The sequence below is a fragment of the Gavialis gangeticus genome, unplaced genomic scaffold (genome assembly GCF_001723915.1).
Source record: "Gavialis gangeticus isolate Ggan-Ray unplaced genomic scaffold, GavGan_comp1, whole genome shotgun sequence".
Classification (NCBI taxonomy): Eukaryota; Metazoa; Chordata; order Crocodylia; family Gavialidae; genus Gavialis; species Gavialis gangeticus.
In genome coordinates this window covers 37,184,538-37,197,754 of record NW_017728996.1, presented here as the reverse complement: position 1 = coordinate 37,197,754, position 13,217 = coordinate 37,184,538, and the positions used below count along the sequence as shown (strand labels likewise).

At 39.9% G+C, this 13,217-nt stretch overlaps 1 protein-coding gene across 2 annotated transcripts in view; it reads left to right on the top strand.

Annotated features, from left to right (window-relative positions):
- LRRC49 (leucine rich repeat containing 49) overlaps positions 1-13,217 on the top strand; it is a 258,088-nt gene that overhangs the window by 149,083 nt on the left and 95,788 nt on the right. For both annotated transcript variants that reach the window (XR_002095202.1, XM_019504326.1), the window contains exons 11-12: positions 934-1,017; positions 12,227-12,381. Coding sequence is in view for 1 of the 2 variants with exons in the window: in XM_019504326.1 (XP_019359871.1) it covers positions 934-1,017; positions 12,227-12,381 (239 nt within the window). In the remaining variant the exon portion in view is untranslated. The remainder of the gene's footprint in view (positions 1-933; positions 1,018-12,226; positions 12,382-13,217) is intronic.

Genomic DNA, 13,217 nt, shown 5'->3' with positions numbered 1-13,217 from the left:
TTAACTGATGGAGAAATTGAGACACAGGGAGGGAAGAAATTTGCCAAAGGCCAAGTGGCAAGGTAGTGGCAGGCCAGGAATAGAAATCATCATATCTTCTGAATTCCGGGCCATTGTCCTACCCACTAGTTTAAATTATTTCCTTTTAGTAAGTAAGTAATATTGAATGCAAATATTTTTGTACTTTAGTTGGGAAGCAGGAGCGGAGGGAGCAGGGTGAACAAATACAAGGGAATCATTAACTAATAATCTGACCATTATAAGAAGTATGTAGAATATAATCAGGAGGGGAGCAGTGGCAGCCTTAGTAAGAAAATCCCCAAGTTAGCTTGGATAACACTTGCATGGCTTCACTTCAGTCTAGCTGGCTAAACATAAGAAAACAGGTCTCCTTTGGTTTGAATATGCTCTGCTGAAGCCTATGCTGCTGTGTTTTCAGTGCTTTCTTTTCCCAGGCTGGATAAATATTGCATTTATGCAAATCCAAGATGCCTTTGGCAGGGGGCAAAGTGTGTGTGAGGTGGGGGACAGGCAGGCATCAGGGATCAGGCTGCTAGCTCCTGCCCCCCACCTGCTGCCCAACTGCCTCTCCTACCTCCTGTCCCCTTGCCACTGCTTTCCCCACTGCAGTAGCACCGGGAACAAATTTAAGATGACCCCTCCCAATAATTACACACTATACATGGAAAATTATAACAAATGTATACATTTTCCATGTATAGAATCTAATTACTGGGGCATCATCTGCTTCCCCACCTTGTACTTGAATCCAAGATGAGGGGTTTCCCCCCTCCGTTAATAGGGGGAGGGGCTCATCTTGGATTAAATATAGTATATTTGTTTTTTGAACAGGATGTATGTTCTATTTATATAACTATATCAGCCTGTCAATTTAATTTTGCATAGTAAACTTGTCTTAATTTCTTCATGTAGGAAGAAGAAAGGCGTGTGGCATCTGTCGCAGCAAGAAAAGAGGAAGAGAAGAAGCGTGAAAGCCACAGACAGACCTTGCTAAAGGTATTTTATTGTCCTAACTGTAATTGAGGTTAGATAAAACACTGTTAATGTAATTTATAGCCATACTGAACATGTTAATGTCTGTCAGTAATTTATTCCCAGATATATACATTTTTATTTATTTCCCATTTAGACTAAGCACTAGACTGGGGGGTGTTTTGCAGTTGTTGTTTTTTTTCTCTTTTGTTGAAACTGTTCCCATGTGTATTTAAAAAGAATTCATAGGAGGTGTGATGGGAACTCTGGTGCCCCTGTCCTAGGAGAATGCTCTTACTTTCAAATCATATTCACCTCCTGCTGAACCCGATTTAATATTTTATTTAAACAAAGTAGAATAGTTTCAGCAGGAGAGATGATTCAAGAACACTGTTAAGGCCAGTGATTTGAGCCCTTACTTCCACATGTGAGACCCAAATTCAGGGGTTTAATGGCACTGCCATCTTTTCTGTTTTGTGAATGGTTCTGCGCCTCTTTGAATTTAGAACTGTATTTCCAAATTTAATTTATTTTTTATTAATATACCTGAAAACAAAATGATTTGTTATGGATTGAATGAAAGGTTTTATTCAATTTGGGTTAATACCAAAATGATTTGGTTTTGAGAGGACTCAAAACATTTTTTATTTACTTCAGCACACAGACTGAAGAAAATGTAGTCTGTGCTCTATGGCACTGTCTTTAAGTACAAGGGGTCAAAAATCCAACAGTTTGTAATCTAAAGAAACTGCAAGAGGGAAAATGAAGAATTTTGCCAGTAGGTACTGCATAATGAAATCGATAGGCTAGAAAAAAGAATGGGGGTGAAATTGTAATTTATGGAAATCCAAGAATATATTAAATGTATATTATTTGTATACATTTTACCAACTAGATGATTTATTTCTTAGTAATTAAGTTTTTAAAAATTCTATGCTGTATTTATTCTATCTTTAAAATCAATACTTATTATATTTATCTTTGTACCATGGAAAATATTCATTTAAGTTTGTTTTTAAAATTGTTTTATATTAGTTCTTTTTATTAAAGTGAGGAGAAATAGATGCAGATGCCCACAAAACTGACTGATATGTTTGCCTTCCTACTCAGTGAAAAAGAAATTTGTGACATTTTTATGAAAGTGTGATCTGCTTTGTTTCTGGTCCTGAAGCTTTGAAGCATGTTTCCTTGTAGTAGGAGACACTGTTGTTTGTCTTGATGCCCTAGATCTTTCTCAAACCACTTTACCAGTGAAAATTCCCATTGGAGGTGTGAGGGCATGTATTATTCATGTGTAATGCTGTGCTCACTCAAGCTTGAACAGGAAATTGAAGGCTTTATACTTTAGTGGAGGTTTCTTTCTTCTCTGTAAAAGGATAAAACAGCATAACAACCAACTGTGGTTATCTTTTAGTTGCTTCAAAAAAAAAAAAAAGATTCTTCCCTCTCCTATGGAAATATCCATGCTTTCCTTGCATGTTCAGATTCTAGTTTCTGTTTCCTGTCTTCTTGGAAAGCCTCACAGAATTCTCCACTCCTCGATCAGGGTGCTATGGTGCACTTGGGTTCCTTGAGATCCTTTCAAAGGTCCTGTGGGATGCCATGCAATTTTAACACTGTTAGGTATGCAAACATGATTCACAAAATAAACCCAGAATTTTTGGATAGGAAATCATAGTGTTAAGACATCCTGAACTATTATGACTTCTCTGACTTTTTTGCAGCAGAAGAATTACTGTATTATTTTTGGCATTTTCCAAGGGTGCCTTGAGTCTGTTCGGGGATGCCTTGAGTCTTGAAAAGGTTGAGGACCACTGATCTAGAAGCTTGTGTAGGCAAGAGGTCCCTTTCAGCAGGGACTAAACTGAGTATTTCCTGAAATAAAATGAATAATTGCCATCAAAGCCTTTAAATATATGAACTAGATATAATCTTTTGTTAGGACATTTTAGTTTTTATGTTGGGCAGCTTCACAGCTGAGTCTCAAGCTACGTACAAGCATTCATTTGTAGTGATGGAAAACGTCCACCACTAGGAATGGGCATTCAGTGTGGAACAATCCTGTATCCCTTTGTGCTTACCTGAGACTGGGGTGGTTCTGGTTTGGGGAAAGAGTAGGCTGCTCCAGTCTTTCTACTCGTGGGGTGGGGGGGACTGGAGCAGAAGGGGAAAGACCCCTGCCAGCTTCTGACTTTGAAGGATTCTGGCGTGGGAAGTGGATAGGGGATTAGAGCAATGCTCCCTCTGTTCAGCTCCTGGTGCCCAGCAACCAAGGAGACCGAGTAGCACTGTAAGCCCACCACCCACTCCTCATCCTGGGGACTTCGATGTGTGAGGAGCTGTCTGGGAGCAGCTGGTGACTGCCTCAACCCTCCCCTTTTGCACTACAGAAGGGGTGGGAGCAGCTGCCCCCCATGCCTTTTCCAAACTGGGGTGACCCCCATTCCAGAAGGCCTGGGAGCCTTTTCCTGCAGCTCCTCTCCTCCTAGTCCCTGAAAGAAATTAAGCCTCAAATAAAATATAAAAAAGTCTGTTCTTCTAGGGAAAAACTCTCCTGGGAGTGACTTCTACCTTGTTGGAGTTGGGTTATTTTTCTCCCGGAGCTGCCATTTTTATTTTGTGAGAAAAAGCTGGAATGTCAGTACGCTATGGTTTCTCCTCGGACAGCAGCATTTCTCCCAGTAGAAATGGAGCATCTGTACGTGGCCTCAAGAAGATAGCAGAGCAGTGCAGAAGATCAAGTAGAAGAGCATAACGTAGCTCCATGTGGCTGGGATGCCTCAAGAGTATCAGGTTAAGTAGGTCTCCTAATCTTAAAGCCACTCATTCACTCCTTAGCATGTCCTCCACCCCCTAGTTTCCCTGCTGTGAAGCCAGTAGAAGGTCATCCATCACCAAGGCCTACACCTATGCTGTTTTTAACCCACTTCATTTTGCTGACGCAAAATTCAGCATGTAGTACTCATGAACACTTACTGTGCAACTGTGAAGGGACCAAACTTCAGTGAGGCATGGCAGGACATGGTGCTTGCCCTTAGCCCTTTTCCAGAGTCCTTAGACAGGGTTTCTTGTCTGATTTCTTAGCATGGGTGTTTGTCTTTGTGAAAGAAGCTGCCATTCTGTTCTGAGTTTTTGCTTGTTCCTCATCTGTGATTGGCCTAAATAAAGAATTTACACTGGTCATTTTCTTTTCTTCCTTATTGCTGTTCTCCTTCTCCATGGTTCATCTTGGAAACAATGTCTGAACAGCTCTCTCTCTCCACCCTCCAAACGAAAGAAAGAAACAAAACCAGCCCATAGAAGCATCTTCAGAGGAGGCTACAGCTTGCTTGTAATCTAAATACATTTCTGAAAAAATAGATAATTATTTTCCTCTTTAGTCCGTTTCTTTCATAGAAACAGCCTGTTTAATGAAAATTCTTGTTGTTTTAAATCCAAATTGAAATAGATCATTTTAAGTTCTGATTCCCAAGTCCAAGATTTTCCTTTAGCAATGAAGGGATTTAAATGAATTCAGAATTTTCAAGTAGTTCATCTTTAGAACAGTAGGAAAAAACAGCAATGTTCAAGCATACTACAGTTATTATTTCTCTCTGGTTATTTCCTCAGGATTTCTTGTTAATGTCTTTCAATCACTTTTCTGTGAATAGAATGTTTTTGTCCTTCATGCTATTTTGCTTGACTTTCTTGTGTTTGATTTTTGGGGAATTAACTCATGAGATTAAAAAAAAAATCACTTTAAAACTCTATAATATAGTTGCAAGGAATGTGAAATAGGACCTTTCTTGTGACTGGAAACTCAAATATTTTTTTTTAAAGACTTTGATCCCAGTATCTATAGAGTCTTGTTAGGAAGATTATTTGGATTTCAGTACTCTAAAGTCTTTGATTGGTAATGATCTTTGTAATGCTCTTCATTTCCATATGGGAGCAGCAATGACTACTAAGTTTCATGAGCTGTGTTGTTCTTTTTTTAATTCCATCTGTTTATAGGCACTTAACACTTTTTGAAGTTTTCAGTCTTTGGGTGAAATTTTGTAAACTTATCGTGGACTTTGTGTGTGTGTGTGTGTGTGTGGCAGCAAAACTATATATATTAAAGTTGTATGTATATTGCTTTTTCACATGAGGAGTATAAAATACCCCTATATATTCTCATTCCAAAAACTCATGTAACTTCTTGGCTATTCTGTAGCCAGAATGGCTATTGTAGAAAGAAGACATTTGGAGTGAAAAACACCCTCATTGATCAAAGTGCCTTCAAATGTTTTACTGTGTTGGATTTGACCTAGTTATGATCTGTTGGAAGTTAGCACTTGTGTAGTATCTTTCATGTAGGGATTTCTGTTAAGGTCTTAGAACAAGGAGTTAAGTGTTTTTTTCTTTTCCTTGAGAAAGCATTTTCAAATCTCTCTCCACATTATTTCCACATGATGTGTTGTGTGACCCTTTAATATTGTTTGATATATTCCTTTTTCTTAGTTTTCCAAAAGGAATCAAATTTCATGGCCGTATGCAGTACTGTTTGCCACCATACTAGGATGTGATGCTATGCTGATGAAAATATTCTTGTAGCTTTTTTATTATTCAGGCTTCCACCAGTACTGTTACCTCTGGGGTCTGTTCTGGTACTTCATAACAAAAGGCCACTTCCCGTTCTTGGATGCAGTTTTTCCTTTGACTCTTTTACTCACAGTGCCTGGTCAGTAAGTTGTTGTTCTATACGTACTGGTTTTTGAAAAGTGTGTATGATGCACTTGTTTATCTTATTTCTCATAGTGAAGGACAAATGAACTACTTAGCTTTTTGCTGCCTAGTGTACCTGTTTTTTGTCAGTATTTTGTAATTTGTTGATTTAGTAATACTTTTGGCAAATCAGTAATGTGGCAGAATCCCTACTCCTTTAATTCAAAATGAGGCATACTGAAAGAAGAAAAATCTTAAAACACAATGAATGTTATTGAGAATACAAGGTATTATAAGAATTCTGCAACAATTTGTGGCAAACATATCAGTATTTTTACCAGACAATGATATTGGATATTATGCATGCTTCATAAGGTCTTCCACTTCCTTAAAGTGGGTCCGGCATGAATTCTGAATTTAACAAATGTGCTTCAAATTGTTTTCTACATCTGTATACCTTAAAATGGTGAAAACCCCTTACTTTGTACCAGTTGTGATAAGGAAATGGTCAGAAAACTACAATTAAAATAGCATTCCAAATATTAGAGCAAGTTATGTATTCAGGTATAAATAAAATAAATAGGAAAAAAACCCAGTTATTGTTTTTATAATTGCTACAAAGGTATTTTAGTAAGCCCTTTACTTTTGGTGTGGGGTAATGTATATGGCTGGACACAGAAGTAGCTTTTTGCCACCATAAACATGTTTATGGTAGCACAAAGATGAAGCAAAGAGATGTCCATGCCCCTTGTCACTCCACAAATGCCCAGAATGTCTGGACATAATGTAGATGGTATGAGTTTGTGCCAATATTTTATGGCAGATGTCTGTTTCCTTTTTAAGGCAGGAGAATGCAGGCAGACAAGAGCTGCCCATGATCTCCAGCCATCTTGTGCAGGTGCTTCTGGGTTTCAAGTGCCTGGGAATTCCCCAGGATTGGCTCCCAGAAGAACCAGGGGCACCTGCGTAGGTCCCCATGTTTGCAGAGATGTGCCCCAAGTTGGACTGCCGATGCATGCATCTCTGCAAATGGAGAAACCCCAGGATTAAATAGAGATTATCTTTAAGTGCGTCTTCAAAGTGAAGGGTTTTCACCATTTTAAGGTATACAAATGTAGAAAACAATGTGAAGCATGTTTTTTAAATTCAGAATTCATGCCAAACCCACTTTAAGGAAGTGGATGGCATTATGAAGCATGCATAATACCTGATATTGTTATCTGGCAAGATTGTCTGGTAAGAATATTGATATATTTGCAACAAATTGTTGCAGCATTTTTACAATATTTTGTATTCTCAGCAACATTTGTTGTGTTTTAAGATTTTTCTTCTTTCATAGTTTCATAGTGCTTAGGGTCGGAAGGGACCTAAACAGAATATCAGGTACGCCCCCCCTGCCCTGGGCAGGAACAGGTGCCACGGTTGTCACCCCAGCCAAATCATATCACCCCAACCAAATATCTGTCAGTATCTTTCAGTATGCCTCATTTTGAACTAAAGAAGTGGGGACTCTGCTGCATTACTGATTTGCCGAAAGTGTTATTAAATCAACAGATTACAAAATGCTAACTGACAAAAAACCCCCAGGTACACAGCAACAAAAAAAAAAAAAAGCTAAGTACCATATTTTACAGTGTATGGGTCAACACATCGTATAAGATGACCCCAGATTTCTGTTTAAAAAAAGGTAAGGATTTTTGTATGTCTGGTGTATAAGTTGACCCCACCACAGTGTGCAAGGCGTGGACACCTAGGTGGTTTTGTGGGAGGGGTGGTGTACTGGTGGGCTCACGGGATGTTGGATTGGTCCCTTGGGAGCTTGGGCAGCCCACAGTCTTCTGGCAGCCTGCCCAGCTGTTCCCCGGGAGTGCTGCCACCCAGAGGGAAGGACTGGGCCCCCACAGCTCAGGAGCTGCTTGGCCTGGTGGCAGCTCACTCCCTGGCCATGGAGCAAGTGGCAAGGCTCTGCTGAGAGCAGGATCAGGACCCTCACCACTTCTGCCTTCAGTGGTGGCCAGTAGGGCACCTGGTGCAGCCTGGGAAGGGGCTGGCTTGCCCCAGGGGCAGTGCGGGGTGTCAGGTAGGGGCAAGGGGGGAGGCTAGGAGTATCAGGCAGAGCCAGCCTTCCCCACCCATACCCACCACCCTGTGCTGCCCCTGGGGCAAGCCAGCCCCTTCCCAGGCAGTACCAGGTGTCTTGCCAGCTGCCGCTAAAGGGAGAAGTGGTGAGGAGCGCAGTCCTGCTTTCAGAGGAGCCTTCCTGCCTGCCCTGTGGCTGGGGAGTGAGATAACGCCAGGCTGGGCAGCCCCTGAGCTGCGGGGGACCCAGGTCCTTACTTCCGTGGCAACAGCACACCCTGGGGCTGGGTAAGCAGGGTGCCAGTGAGCCGGGTGCTGGTTGAGCTTCCAGGAGCTCAGTTCAACTTCCTGGGAGACCACTAGCGCGACGCCTCTACTACGAGCCCACCTGGGCTTTCAGTGCCTTGTGCACTGAGATAGGGGACGTTATATAAATCGAGGTTGAATTTTAAGAGTTAAAAATTGCCTTCAAAACTCAACTTTTACACTGTGAAATACGGTAGTTCATTCTGTTTCCTTCTCTGAATTACTAATATTCATGCAAAACAGGAACTCTCCTCAAAATGTACTGGTTTTGAAATTTTAGTGTGAATTGGCTCAGTGTGAAGAAAACAGTTAGCTATACAAACAAGTGCCTTTTCAGAGAGCTTTTCTACAGAAGGTTGTCAAGATATTGCTTTAGTGTGGTAAATTTAAGTTAGACTGAATTTTACACTGCCTGATAAGTGTGCTGTCTCTCACTTGTTTTTCTCTTTCGCAGTTAACAAATACAGTTTTCAATCATATTTAATTTCTAAAGAAATTATATTTACTTGAAACTCTTTGTAGGAGTAACTCTGCTGTCCAATTTAGGCATTACAGTATACAGTTGTATGTATTAACTTCCTCTCTGTGTAATGCATTTAAACATTTTGATTTAAAGATCTTACTGGTTAAAGAGTATTCTTCATTGCACATATGTCAACTATCTCAGACTAGTTCAGGCTTTGAAACCAATAGAACCATTTTAAGTTCAACACTTTTGATTAATCTACTGTATTTTCTGTATACATTAATCTCGCTGTAATGGCATTTTCTATTTAAGCATCTTTTTGATGATCTTATCAGGGTTTAAAGTTCAGTAGATTAATCTCTGGTTTATCATGGGGGGAAAACCCATAATGTTTCGCTGTAGCGAATACAGCACAATTTGAAGTAATATGGTTGTCAGCTTTCGCTGCTGTATTGTTTACCAGTTTGTCAGTAAAAGAAGAAAAATTGAATATGAAAGACTGTGTTAAGAGAACGTTGAGGATCTGTAGCTAAGAACACAAAGGTCTGGAGATGTCAGTTACTGTTTTATATACTTTATCTTTTCAATGAACTGTTCACTCATTAAGATGTGCTCTTTAATAGCTCTACTATATGAAGATTCTTATTTGCTTGTATTACTGTAGTGCTGACAGGCCCCATGGTGGTAGTTATTATCCAGCTAAACCGTAAGAGACAATCCACTAGTATGAAGATTAATTCTGCAGATGGAAACAGGAGGTTTAATGCAGCTGGCCTAGATCACAGATCTAATATTAAATTTATCCAATCCAAAATGACTTAGAATTTAAGATGACCCCTCAATAATTAGAATCTGTGCATGGAAATTATACATTATTATTGGAAGATTGTCTTAAATTTGTGCTCACAACATTGACAAGGAAAGCAGTGGCAGGGAACAATAAGCTAAACCCCTACCCCTTGCCCTTCCCTGTGCCTGCCCCCACCCTCCTGCTGCCTATCCCCTCTCTACCACTTTCCCCCTGGCCCCCTGTGCCTGCCCCCTTCTGCCTGTGCCCAGCGCCACTTGCCCCCCTGTTGCTCCCTCCCTGCCTCCTGTTCTCCCCACTACAGACCTTTGGGGTGGCTCTGGCTCCAGCTTTGGGGGAAGACTGATCCAGTCTGGCGAGGCAGAAACAGTGACATCAGCTCTGGGCCTGGCTGGGTTGAGGCTGGAGCTGGGGGGTGGGGGAGAAGGGCAGGCAGCATGGACTTGCCTGCTCCCCCTGTCCCAATTGTGGGTCTCCCCTGTGCACCTTCTGCCTTGTTCCCCCTCCCCCACTCCAGCAGCCAGCTTGGCCTCGTCTTGGATTCAAGTCCATACAGTAAGTGTTGATCCTGGGTCTTTTGGTTTGCAAGCACTACACGGGAAGTCACTTAAACGCATTTTCATTTTTTTCTGTTTGCAAAATAAGGCTAATAAAACGTTGTACTTTATAGTACTTTTTTGCCTGTGGATATTGGAATAATGTAGCTAGCTCTACATTGTACAGAACAAGAGACAGAATTCCACATCTTGCAAGAAATGCAACTTGAAATTAAAAAAGTCTAGTGATTAAGGCAATATAAAAAAAAAAAATAACCTTCCACATCTAAATTGATAATTTATTGTCTTTCTGAATGTGCAAACATGCATTTTCAAAAAATAGTTCTAAAACAGGTGCATACTGCTCCCTTTCTTCTAAATCTTAATGGAGTATTAATACAGATGCCAAATGTCTACAGACATTTGGGGGCCTTCAAGCGGAGGCTGGACAGATATTTGGCTGGGGTGATATGATCCTGGCACCCATTCCTACCCGGGGCAAGGAGTCGGACCTGATGATCTGTTTAGGTCCCTTCTGACCCTAAGTACTATGATACTTTTATGACAAAATATATATAATTAGTATTTTTCATCTCAGTGTTTTAGTGATAATGCATAGTGCCTTACTGTAGTAGAGGATATAATGATGGGCATTCCAATAATGGGATATTAAGGGATTGAAAAATAAGTTTCTTCAGGCACCAGTGCTGATTTTACAGCCCTGTAATGCACTGTGTACAACTTACTAAAATGAGAAACTTCTAGCAGTGTAAAGTTCAAAGGAATTTTTAAATATAGCACTGCATTGTTGTTTATATAGCAAAACTATACCAGCATTACAAAGGACTGAAAGGCTAATCAGATGTAACGTATTGATGACAGATCACGAAAGATGGTTTGTCTAGAATTAAGGAAATAGTTGCTAGTAAAGATAATGCCTTGTGTGAAATAAATGTAATGAATTTCTATTTGAAAAAGAGATTATACTTATTAATGTAAAATTAACGTAGCAGAAATCCTCTGAACTGTAAGCTTGAAGTTCCAGGTGCAGTGCAAAATTCCAGCTATCCAACAAAACATGCTGAGTTAAAAGCTGTGTGCAGAGCTTACTGTGCATGTTCTGCTTTCCAGCAGCCTTAGGCTGAGTTTTGACATGGGTGTTAAACATATCACATTGTGTCGTTTATATAAGAAGAAAAATGCCATCAAATTTCATTATTGTTTTTACAATAACATTTCCCCTGTACCCTTTAGAGTACATTTAAAAGGCAATCACTATTGTGACTGAAGTGTAGGTAGACCCCAGATAACTTGGATACTGGTAGTAGTCTAGGCAGAGTGTCATGAAGCTCACAGTGGGCTTAGTTTCTTGAATGCATATAGTAATATGCCTCTGTGCACCCCGTGAAGACGAGGGTTTGTGAAGTAACTGGGAATGCGTAGAGCTACAGCAAAGCTAGGGACAGAAATTACACTTAAACCAGTATAAGTGATCGGAAAGTGATTCAAATCTGTACCAACCAAAGTTCAGTGCACATAAACCAGTTTTGGCCATTTTGAAAGTGGTTTAAGGTAAACCTGGATGGATGTAGCATCAGATTTTAATCTATTTAAGTAAAATTGGTTTATTGAACCTCTGTCCCAGATCCCCTCCAGATTCAAGTTAACTCACAGTCCCCCAGTATCCCAGGATGCTTTGCACCTCCCCCGCACATCCCTACCTTACAATGTGGGCTGGCTATCCTTGGCCCAAGCTGTCTGCTCCAGCCAAGCAGGGAGGTATGCTCTAGTGCTCCCAGATTTCTGGCTTGGATCACTGTGGACATGTGACTGCATTTCCAGAATCAAAAGTAAATGTCTGTTCACTTCCTTGTTAGTTCAGTCTACAAAGTGTAGCCTAACCTGTGAAGATTGAATTGCTTCAGCCTTGGGCTTTCTAACTGTCTGTACTTAATCCAAATAAGACTACTGAAGTGCTCTAGCTGTTTGTTGTGATTTATTTCAGAGGGCTTTGGGGTAAACTGTACCATGTTTCCAGAGTGGATTTAGCAGTCCGTTTTGAGTTCCATGTTGGCATGACCATGCTGGTTAAAAGCTAGGCTTTTAATGTAGTGCCTGACTTTCCATACTGTATTATGCAGCTTTTATTGTTACTGTGACCCGTTATCTTTTTTAAAACATCAGTCAGTGGAAAACATGCATTGAAGCATTAGGAAGCAATATTGATCTTAATATATACCTGATGACCAATACGGTAGTATCCTTCAACCAAAAGGCTTCATTAAAGAATATATTCCAGTGTGGTGTTTACATCTTAAGATAATTTCTTATGGTTTTTATATTTTGTTCCAGGAAAAGAAACGATTAACAATTTGCAATATTGCTCGTCAGTGGGAGAGACAGCAAAATCGAGTTGCCCTTTTGTCTGCTTCAGAACAAGATAAAAAAGATGATGAAGCGTCTCAGATCAGTGGTAGTACAGCCTATGTTTTTCCTGAAGAAAGCAGGTATATAAGTGTTTTATTGGAAATATTTCTTCTAGCTCAAACAGGAAAAGCTATTTTTTCTTCATTACCTCTCCCTTCTGTTCTGGCAGGTATTTTCTTTAAGTTGTTCCAATCTGAAATATTAAAAGTGCTTTCTAACTCCTTGATCTACAGTGGTTGCTAGATAGCTGTTTTGCAGTTTTACCTCACTTCATGTGCTTTGTTTGTGGGGCTGGTGAGGGGGATGTTTGTTGCTACTAAACTTTGTTTCATTGAATTATTGCGGTCATGATAAAAATGCTGCCTTAAGGCATTACATGACTGAGAGGTCACTCTCTTTGTGATATAAAATGATGGAGTTCTTGGTTGAAAATTTTGCCTTTCCAACAGTTGCTGTCACATGGAAGAATCAAATCATCTTTCCCCTGCTTCTTGAATGAGATCAATCTCTTTCTTCTAAGTACTGCAGTTTGCATTTAAAAAATGTTCTTCTATTTAAAATAGAATATTTATATTAGAAAGGTTAAAGTAATACAGGAAACTGGTGCAAGATTTTCCAGACTGTAATAACTGTATTTTTACATTTTTTAGAATGACTATTTCTACCTAAATAGAAATGAAATGATGAAACTGATATACAGGATCCAAGTACCTTCAGTCTGCTTCTTGTGTTTAGACTTTTGTCTAGTCTACCACTTGTTGGCTGTTATTTATGATGTAGGTACTTGTCCACCCAACACTGGGCTGAGACCAGCAGCTAACTTTACTCCTAAGGAAAAATAACTGTCCAAGAGCTTTTTTTTTTTTGTAAATGGAAAGGATTCATCTCTTACTTTTAAAAAGTTGGTATTGAACTC